The 10,751-nt window shown below is 35.7% G+C and overlaps 2 protein-coding genes across 2 annotated transcripts; both read left to right on the top strand.

Annotated features, from left to right (window-relative positions):
- On the top strand, positions 925-6,933 carry LOC104771477. Its single transcript, XM_010496009.1, has 13 exons — positions 925-1,147; positions 1,808-1,987; positions 2,088-2,208; positions 2,284-2,326; positions 2,485-2,537; positions 2,633-2,688; positions 2,784-2,936; positions 3,047-3,219; positions 3,333-4,597; positions 4,739-5,650; positions 5,732-6,134; positions 6,424-6,486; positions 6,618-6,933. Exons 1-13 carry the CDS (start codon positions 1,089-1,091, stop codon positions 6,671-6,673), a joined length of 3,537 nt encoding a protein of 1,178 aa, XP_010494311.1. The 5' UTR covers positions 925-1,088; the 3' UTR covers positions 6,674-6,933.
- Positions 7,453-9,856, top strand: LOC104771476 (glycerophosphodiester phosphodiesterase GDPD3-like). The gene is made up of 7 exons (XM_010496008.1): positions 7,453-7,767; positions 7,872-8,065; positions 8,515-8,574; positions 8,656-8,934; positions 9,005-9,100; positions 9,178-9,374; positions 9,475-9,856. The coding sequence occupies exons 1-7, from the start codon at positions 7,686-7,688 to the stop codon at positions 9,704-9,706; spliced, it is 1,140 nt and encodes a 379-aa protein (XP_010494310.1). The 5' UTR covers positions 7,453-7,685; the 3' UTR covers positions 9,707-9,856.

Below are 10,751 nucleotides of genomic sequence, written 5' to 3'. Positions count from 1 at the left end.
CTCAATCCCTGTCTCATCGTTTCAGTCAGTGGTTCCCTTTTGGTTCACTCTCTTCCTAAGCAGAGGCTTTGTTTTGTGTTAAGATGTGTTAGGTCTCTAAGTCTGCAGGTTCTCTTCTCCTTGGTGTTGCTCGCTGTGGTTGTTAGCAGGCTTGAGCTATCGTCTTTCTTGCTCTAGAGTTTGATGGTATTCAAGGGCTTAGCTTCGCTCCTTGTACTTGCTTTCCAGATCTGTGTAGATTGGTTTTCCTTTTGAAGGCTTCTAGCTAGACGTAAAAAGGTGCATCAGACGTCGTCGTCGCACCCAGAAGCATATTTGAGGTTCTCTTAGTGTGTTTGCTTGCTGGGTTCTGAAGTTCTTAGTGTTGAGAGATCAGCTCTCATCTTGATAGGAGGTGGTAGATGTTATCTTCGGGTTGGTCGAGGGCACTCTTGGTAAATCTCTTTCGCAGGAGCTTCTCGAGAAAAGTTTTTTGCTTTCTTAAGTCTAGTGTATCTCCTAGGATTTTAGCCTTTTGGTCTCTGTCTTTGGTGTAAGGGTTTGTCCTCCTTCATTATGGGTTTGAAATTTTCTGTGTTGTATTGGTGGTTTTAGTTTCCCTTCCATAGGGTTTAAGACTCCAGAGACATATCTGTGGTCCGCTGGCTTTAGCTTCCCTCGTTTGGGCATTTGTATTCTTCGTGGGTTCTAAAACAAGTTCAATAATATAATTCAGATGACAAAAAAAAAAAGAACGTTACTATCAAGCCGATGATTGATTACATAGTAGTATATGCTGTGTCGTGTAATGAACACTAGTTGATACGATACAACTACTACTCACTCACTCACACGGTCTCACAAGTGATCGATCACATATAAATTCCCGATTTTGCCCTCAAATGTTTCGTAATTTTACCTTTTCGTATCCACACTTCCTCGGAAAATTCGCTCTCACTCTTCCAGCTGGAATCCAAAGCACAGACAATGGAGACAAAACACAAAAGCTTCTCTCTCTTTCTCTCTCATTTCTGCAATTTAATGTCTCTTTGGATGATTTACTAATCTGAAGAAGCAAAAAAGTTTAAAGATCTTTGGATAATTTAGCGATGAAATCTTCGACGCGGCTTGACTCAGTTGCTTTTCAGCTCACTCCCACTCGAACCCGGTAAATTAATTTTTTTTTATTGATCCAAAATGTTAAATCTTTGTGCTAGTTTCGTTTGAAATTGCTGTATGGAAGTCGAAAGATTGCATTTTTTTTGGGTTCGTTGATAATTTGATAGGATCAGGAGTCGTTAAATTGTTGAACTTTTGTGTTAGTTTTGTGTGAAATTGTTTTAAGAAATGTCGAAAGATTACATTTTTAGGTTCTTTGATAAAGATCAAAAGTCGTCAAAATGTTGAATTGTGTCTTGCTTTTGTGAATGAGTTGTTGTGTAGAAGTCGAAAGGTTGCATTTTTGTGTTCCTTCATAAGATCAAAACTCGTCAAAGTGTTGAGAAAAGTTTATTAGTTTTGTGAGAAATTGTTATGTGGAAGTCTGAAAGCATTTTTTGGTTTACTTATTAATAAGAAGATCAAAGTCGTTGAATTTTGTATAGGTTTGTTACCAAAATTACAACCAAAAATTTAGTCTTTTTCTTTGCATTAATTAGGTTGGTAACAGCTAATGGTAGACTGATTTCTCTCTTTATTTGTGTTAGCACTTGTTTTCTTGAGCTTTACATAAGCAGAATTGTTGAATGGAAATCGAAAGAATGGATTTTTTTGGATTGCTTCATAAGATCAAAAGTGATTTGAGTTTTTATATTTAATTTGGTTTCAGGTGTGATCTGTTGGTAACAGCTAATGGAAAGACTGAGAAAATAGCTACAGGGTTGCTTGATCCTTTTCTTGCTCATTTAAAGACTGCAAAAGATCAATTAGAAAAAGGTGGCTACTCGATTATTCTCAAGCCTGAAGCTAGTGACAATGCAGCTTGGTTTACTAAAGGAACAGTTGAAAGGTATCTATCATATAAATTAGTGGTCTTTCTGTGGAGCATCTTGTGTTGGGATTTTGGACACTTTGAGATGAGAGTGTTTTCTTCTTTTGTTCTTGTTTAGGTTTGTTCGATTTGTGAGCACTCCGGAAGTCATAGAACGTGTTTACACTTTAGAAACTGAGATCATACAGATCAAGGAAGCTATTAAAATTCAGAACAACTGTGAAACGGCACTGGCTGTTGTAAGTATACTGTGGATTTTTGAATACTTTGTTTGGGGTATTGTTATAAGTATTTAATTAAATTTGTTTAAACAGGTGGGAGGTAATCAGAGAGGAAAAAAAGCAGATAGCATGGAAGGTACTACGCTATAGCAATTATATTTTTAATTTATGACCCTCTATGCTTAAAGCTTTGGTATCAAACATGTTACACTATCTCAACTCATAAAATGGAGAAATGTATGCATCTTGGCTCTAGATCTTTCGGTTTCATAAATATGTGAAAATGTGAATCAGGTAGCAGGCCTTTGCTACAGCTCAACGAAGAGAAAGCTATTGTCCTTTACGAGGTTAATATAAGTGAAATGGTTTTTATAAGGTTTTTCTTCTCATCTTTCTATTTTTGGACCAAACAACTTATGTCATCTTCTTTCATACATAATAGCCTGATTCACATCCAAAGCAAGCAAATCGGTCTACTGCATCAGATGAAAACTCTAGGTAATACCCCTTTGCATGAGAGATAATTGTTTTCATTGTGTTTAAGAAAGAGAGTAGTTATTTATTTAATTGTTAATATGTGGAATTGTTATCAGAGCTCAAGTTCTGAAAGTTCTGGAGACGCGGAAGATAATGTTGCAGAAAGAACAAGGAATGGCCTTTGCACGTGCTGTGGCAGCTGGTTTTGAGACTGATGATATGATCCCTCTAATATCTTTCGCCAAAACTTTTGGAGCCACTCGTTTGATGTGAGTAGATTATATTTTACACCAATAATCTCATATTCATTAAGATGTTCAAATTTGAAAGAATATTTTCATAGACTTAGTTCCCATATATGACTTCAACAATGTTACAGGGATGCATGTTTGAAATTCATCGACTTGTGGAAGAAAAAGCATGAAACTGGCCAGTGGGTTGAAATTGAAGCAACAGAAGTAATAGCAACACAGCCAAACTTCTCTGCAATGAACGAATCAGGGATTATATTCGCAAATGGTGCTAATATGCCTGGGACACCTGAAAATAGCGGTAAGATGATCCTTTATGTGTCATTGTAGCTGAGAGTTGAATATCTTTTCTTGCATCATTTGGCATTGCTTTCGCACAATTGATATTTATTTCAAGTTACTTCTTGTATTCAGATGCAAAGTCTCCTACAGATAATAAACCAAATGGAAATCAAGAATATGTGCAAGGGCAACACCCACAGCCGATGTATGCACCCTGGCCAGTTCACTCGCCACCGGGTACCTTTCCTGTATTTCAAGGATATACGATGCATGGGATGCCGTATTACCAGAGCTATCCAGGAGCTAGTCCATATCCATCTCCCTATCCGTCTACCGATGATTCTAGACGTAGTTCTGGCCAAAGAAAGGCCCGGAAACATCATTCATCTTGTAGCGAGGACTCCGAATCAGAGGATGACGAAAGAGAAAAAGGAAAATCAGGTAGAAGAAGGAAATCGGGGAAGGTGGTGATTCGGAATATAAATTATATTAATTCAAAGAAACAAGATCATTCAGGAACAGAATCTGATGCTGATGACAATCATGAAGAAGTGGCAAGAGGAGAATGTTACAATGGTAAAGAGAGAGCAACCGAAGGAACAGAGGCTGACACTGGGGATTGGCAGGCCTTTCAGACTTATTTATTGCAAGATGCCGATAGAGATGAACGTACCAGTGACCATATGATGGAAAAGGAAATTGCAGGGAAGAAGAGGCAAGGTACAGGGAAGTATGATCCTTTGGCATATGATGAACGTGAATCAGGAAAATATCAAGAAAGAGATACATCTGACATTCGGAATGGTAGTGTGACTCGTAGAATCAGGGGATCTAGCGACTCTTTTATGGTACACCACAGAGGAAATGGTTTTGAGAATTCTTCTGATCCTCTCAACTTGAATGGATTTGATAATCCAGGGAATGGTCTGGATAAGAGATCATCATTTATCATGGATGATGACTCTTATATTGTTGCTCGGGGATCTGCAGCGCTAGATGAAGCTGGAAGACATAAGAGAAATGCTATAGACATCGGATCAGAGATCTCTCCGTGCCACCAAACTGATGGAAATGAAAGAAAGCAGGTCAATTATGAGCCTCATGATCTGAGCCTGATACCAGAACGGGAAACAGAGAAGTTATCAGCTGGGTATGATCCTGCACTAGAGTTTGGATCCAAAACTTTGAAGAAGAATAACGAGGCAGCTGGAGGTGCTAAGAAGTCTGCGAAGGATCCAAAATCAAGACTTTCTAAAGATGCTGCAGATAAGAGGAAGGCTTCAGGGCCAATACGGAAAGGACGACCCACAAAGATGAGCCCTTTAGATGAAGCAAGAGCACGTGCTGACAAGCTTAGAAGTTTCAAAGCTGACCTCCAGAAAATGAAAAAGGAGAAGGTAAAATCTCTGCTTAACCAATTTGATGATATAACTTCTTTTTTAACTAATCATCTAGATAGCACAATCTCAAAGGATATAAGCCAACTTGTAATTGAAACTTTATATCATACCTCTTATTACCATCCCTTCTTGTTTTAGGAAGAGGAAGAGAGGAAGCGCATTGAAGCTCTGAAAATAGAAAGGCAAAAGCGGATTGCTTCTAAAAGCAACTCAACAGTAAGTCAGTCAAAGTTGCCTGCACAACAAACAAGAAAACCAATGCTAAACAAGTTTTCTCCCGGCGCTCCTAGAGCCTCTAAGTTTAGTGACTGTGAACCAGGTTCATTATCACCTCTTCAACGTCTTCCCAGAAGAACTGCTTCATTAGGGTCAGATGACTCTCTGAAATTCCCCAAGAATAGTAAACAGACTTCCGTCAGTAAATCAACAGGAAATATGCTAGCAAGGTCGATATCACAGTTACCTCCATCTAAAAGAGAAATCTTAGCAACAGGAAATAGGCTGACCAGGTCGATTTCACCATTACCTCTGTCTAAGAGAGAAACCAGAGTGAGTCTTGATAGTCAGAATAAGTTGGTTTCGAGGACAAGACGGTTATCAGAACCCAAAATTGGTAATAATAGTGTACCAAGTGCTTCAATGAGGCCACGACGCACGGTAGTATCAAAAAAAGTATCTGATGCTCCTGAGATAAAGAAACTATCTGCCATTGTTAACTATGATATAGCAAAAATTGCATCCCTTCCAGAACTGAAGATTAAACCAGCCAAAGGTCCTACTAATGTTCTGGTGAAAGGGGTCGAGAAAATCAAATCTTCAGCTTCTACTATCGACCAAAATGGTAACAAGAATAAACCCTTGAACCGAAATGATGTTGATGAAACTCCGGAGATTGAGAAGGCAGTGGTGATGGTGTTGCCTAGTTCAGCTCGAAGTATAAGTACAGATCAGGTGAAATACGAGAAGTCTTCTGAAAACTCTACCATCCGTGAAGGAATTGATAAGGATGTCATTGAAGCGATGCAGGAGAGTGGCAATGATCTAGTCTTAGTAAGCACTCTTATTCTAGCCGGATCAGTTTTATTTTTCTGTTTAAATGGTTTTAATGTCGAATGATTATTTTGCTCTCAGGTTAGATTGGAGACTCTGAGTGACTTAGTAACAGAAACACCAAAGTTTCTGACAAGTCAAAGTATTATTGCGAAACCATATGAAGCTCCGCATGCTCGGGTTTCTTCGTTAGAAAATCCATGTACAGTGTACTCAGACTGTTCCCAAGCACCTCCTCCAAGCTTATATTCAAATGAGTCAGAGCAAGAAACTGTCAAAGTCCTTGTACCAGAGAAGAAGATAAGTGAGGCCTCAGAGAAATCTCAAACGAAGGAGTCAGCGTCAAAAGGGCTCTTAAAACTGTTACAATTTGGAAAAAAGAGTCAGTCTTCGTCTACAAGTGAACACCAAACCGACTCTAATAGTGCTGTCAATAGCAACGAGGATTATGTACCAGCTGTGACCGGTGCCACGACAAGTGAAGGTAATTTCTTACACCCTATTAGCTTATCCAGTAATTGCTCCCAAAGAAAAAATCTCTTTGGTTTGCTTTCTTGTATATTTGCAAATTTTTGCACTGTAGTAGTAGTTTCTCTAGGTTAAACTTACATTGATCTGTAGGAGCAAGTACTTTCTGATTATGTTCTATTAGTGTTGCATTTTATGGTGGTTTAGAGAATATGATAATCATGACTTTTGTACCTAAACTAGAACGCGGTATAAAGCCTGTTTATATAACTCAGAGGTGTTAATTTTCTGATTTTGATATCTAGCTTTTACACTGAAGAATCTCATATCTCAAGATGAAACACCTACAGCAGCAGCTTCACAGAAATGTAAGTAAACAACCTTTCTGATCCTATACTTTGATGAATAATCTAAGTGAGGCCTCTCGTTATAAATCTGCTCTGAGTCTAAAGAAATATTTCCCACTTTGTTCATTCTTCTTCTGTGTTATTTTTTGTAGCTTCTCGCCATTTTTCATTGCTGTCTCCTTTCAAGAACAAGAAGGTGGTATCTTGAGGACAAGAAAATCAGAGATCCTCTCCATTATACATGCAATCTTGTAGTGCACGACTTGAGTATTTATGATGTATCCAACATTCGGAGCTCTTCTGCAACAATGTCGGAGGAACATAACGACCATTGATGCAAACATTTGGTTCCAAATGCAATGAAATGTGTGTTTGTTTTAGCATTTTCCTTTTCCACCATGAGATGGATGTAATTGACATATAGTAAAATATTAAGGTTATGAAAAAAAAATCCGTATAATACAACTATTGACTTTAAAATATACAAAAAAAGAAAAAGAAAAAAATAGAAGAAGAATATCTCTAACCTCCAAAGAGAATCAAATTATTTATTGTAAGTTCTCTTAAAAGAGCTAGAAATATTTTTATGAAAAAATTCCATATAACACAACTATTGACTTAAAAAGGGGAAAAACAAAAGAAGAGAAGAAGAATCTCTTTACCTCCAAAGATCAATCAAATTATTATTGTAAGTTCTCTAAAAAGTTAAAAGAATATTTAATTACTACAATAATTATTTTAAGAGCATCAAATCATTGGATAAATTAGTGTTAACAAAAAAAAAGTGTTAAATCTAAAAATCTATCCTTAATAAACCTAAAAAGCAAAAGAAGAAGAATTTACCTAAATTAACTCCGAAAATCCCAAATAGAGTCATTTTTATTCAAATGTATCAATCTGTCTACTTGTCTAAATTAAACCCACTCCATCTCTCTTATATATAAAAAAAAACAGAATCATCCAGAAACAGACACCAAAAAAGGAAGATATCCATTAAACCAAAGAACATAAAAATTCAACAAGAAAAATACTTTTCAAGGGAAAAAAAGGTTAAAGATTATGGGAATGGAGTATTCCATTCGATATCTAGAGCCTTCTTCTTTTGTATCGAATGGAATATTCTTTTGTGCTGCTATGGAGATCCCCTCTGCTTCTTGGATTCACCATCATTGCTCAAAAGATCTTTAATATAAATCTTTGTTCCGCAAGAAACTAAAACCATGGCTCTTGAGACTATGGCATTGTCTATATCTTCTTCTTCTTCTTCTTCTTCTTCTTCTTCTTCAGCCATACTTTCATTAGGTAAATAATATCAAATGGGTTTATGAATTACTTCTTCTTTTTTGTTGGAGTCTTATTGCTAAGATGAATTGTTTTTTTTGTGTGTGTGTGTGATGATTTTAAAGGTATTGTTGATGATGATGGTAAGAAACAAGAGGCATTTGTTTTCCCTAAATTTGTTTTGATGGGTCACAGAGGATTTGGGATGAACATGCTTCAATCTCCTGACGAGAAGATGAAATTTATCAAAGAGAATTCTCTTCTTTCTTTTAACGTTGCTGCAGATTTCCCTATTGACTTCATTGAGTTTGATGTCCAGGTTTGTCCTTTTACCCGTAGAATCTGATCATATTTTTTTTCTATCGTAAAAGAACACGTCGTGGCAAAACTGTCACGACACAGAGCATATGTTTTTTTTAGCGTGTGACCTAAACAAAGGTAGTGTCATATACTGTCCACAAATAGGGTGATTTTTTTTAAAAAAATTTCCTTTTCCTAGGCTCAACATTAACTTTGCATTAACCTAAAAAACATTGAAATGAAGGAAATACCAATATCATCTAACGAAATGTACGAGAAAGCTACCAATCCAGCCCGGCTCAGCAAGAGATGGATGACCTAAACAAAGCTCAGCCCGGCTCATCTATCAATTTTGCATTTTCTGTTTCTTGTTTTTTTTTCATAAGTAAACTTTTTTTCAAAAGTAAATGCAAATTTATGATTTGAGACATGCATTTCGCCTAAATAAAGAATGTAACTATTTTGTAGGTAACAAGAGATGGATGTCCTGTAATTTTCCATGATATCTTCATGTTCACGCAAGAACAGGTTATTTATTAAATTTCACGCACAATATTATTGCTGATTAATAAGTCTAAGTTTTCATAACACACAAAAATGTCTTTTTAGGGAGTGATTACTGGGAATAGAGTAACGGAAATGGCTTTAGATGAATTTCTCTCATATGGACCACAAAAAGATGGTACAAATGTGAAGCCTATGTTCAGGCAGACAAAAAATGGTAGAATTTTCGAATGGAGAGTTGAAAAGGATGATACTTTGTGTACCCTTGAAGACGCATTTTTAAAAGTTAATCAGTCAGTAGGATTCAATATTGAGCTCAAATTCGATGATAATACAGTGTATGGACTAGAAGAGTTACGTCTAACTCTTGACAACATCTTGAAGGTAAAAGACGTATTGTTCACATATATCTGTTCTTATGGCGATCAACAATCTCAATCTTTTAAATGAACAGGTTCTAAATGACCATGCGAAGAACCGACCCATTATCTTCTCGAGCTTTCATCCTGATGCGGCTCGACTCATTAGGAATTTGCAGAGGAGTTATCCAGTAAAATTGCTACTTTGGTTCCCATTGTCAGTTATAACGAAGTATTTGTACTTAAAAATGTCTATTTATGTTCTTAGGTATTCTTCTTAACAAATGGAGGATGTGAAATCTATAAGGACATGAGAAGAAACTCATTAGACGAGGCCATCAAGCTTTGCAAAGACAGCGGTTTGCAAGGGATTGTGTCTGAGGTTAAGGCCATATTAAGAACTCCAAACGCAATCACACGAGTCAGAGATTCAAGACTTTCTCTTCTATCTTATGGCCAGCTCAAGTAAAATCCTCTCATGAGTTTCATATCATTATGTTATCCTTTCTCGCCCGCCTCCTCTATTTTTTTTCCTTTGAAACAACCGACCTTTTATTATTTTCAGCAATGTTGTTGAGGTGATTTACTTGCAATATCTTATGGGCGTGGAGGGTGTCATTGTTGATATGGTTAAGGACATCTCTGAAGCCATCGCCAATATTAAAGTTAGGAATGAGGAAGATTGTGAAGACGACGATAGACAAAAGATGTTTGGAGAGACGAAGAAAAAGGTGAAAAATTCTAAGGATGAAATCAATTTCTTAGCTAAGGTTGTTCCAAAACTGCTTCAACAATAAAAATTTCACTTCATTACTTCTGCGTACTTGTAAAAAATTGATTACTTACTTAGGCCGTTACGGTATGGTGCATAATTATTTGTATTTATTACTAATCGACTGCACATGATAATCTAGTCTCCCGAATTTGTGAGAAAGGAATTGATATGTAGTAACGATTTAACGAAAAAATTGAAACTAGAATTCCATCAACGATTTTCTAACTTTGTCAAAATTTCTGTTCATTATATCTATTTATTAATACTTACCACTTTACAAAAAAAAAATGATATAAAATTTGGTTAATTAAAATTATATGTAGTATAAAATTAATAAGCAGAGATAATTTTTGACCAAAAATTTTACTTTTGCTTTATTTTATATATAAGTATTTGGAAAAAAATCTTACAATCCAACACCAATTTCTTGTCTGGAGCAATGACAAACAATGCTTCGACATTCACTAATAATCCGTTTTTTTCTCAAACAATGATGTACACATTCTTGACAAAAACCGTATATGTTTTTAGCAGCCGAAACTCTAAGATGTTAATCTGGTGAAAGTTAATCTATTTTAAAGTTAATTTGAGGGATTGCTGCTGAATTGAAAGAATGAGTGTTTTCTTCCAAATAAGCTTTTGCCTTGATATTTGGCGCACCTATATTATTTACAAAATATATATTATTTTATAAAATTAATATTTCAAGAGAATTAAAAAAAACTACATAGTATTGCCACTAACAAAGTTAAACTTACATGATAAAACAAGAAATAGAAGAGTTAAAACACTGACAATTGTCTTCATTCTATTTTAGAGAGTTCAATACAATTTCAATAGAAAAAAAATTGAATTTCTTTTGCCAATGGTTTAAGTTTTTGTTGTGGGTGGTTCTTAGTGGATAATAGTATGTTTATATACGATTTTACTTATGTTACAAATGAGTTAATCAACGTTTTTGTTATAAGTGAAGGTTAAAACGCCTACTCAATTTAAAATGTTAGTTTCATTTAAACTTATTCATAAAAGTGATTTATTATAAATATTAAATATCTCCTTATTTATGA

Source organism: Camelina sativa, chromosome 20 (assembly GCF_000633955.1).
Source record: "Camelina sativa cultivar DH55 chromosome 20, Cs, whole genome shotgun sequence".
Taxonomy (NCBI): domain Eukaryota; kingdom Viridiplantae; phylum Streptophyta; class Magnoliopsida; order Brassicales; family Brassicaceae; genus Camelina; species Camelina sativa.
The sequence above is the reverse complement of the archived record's forward strand: the minus strand, read 5'-3'. Positions and strand labels throughout refer to the sequence as shown.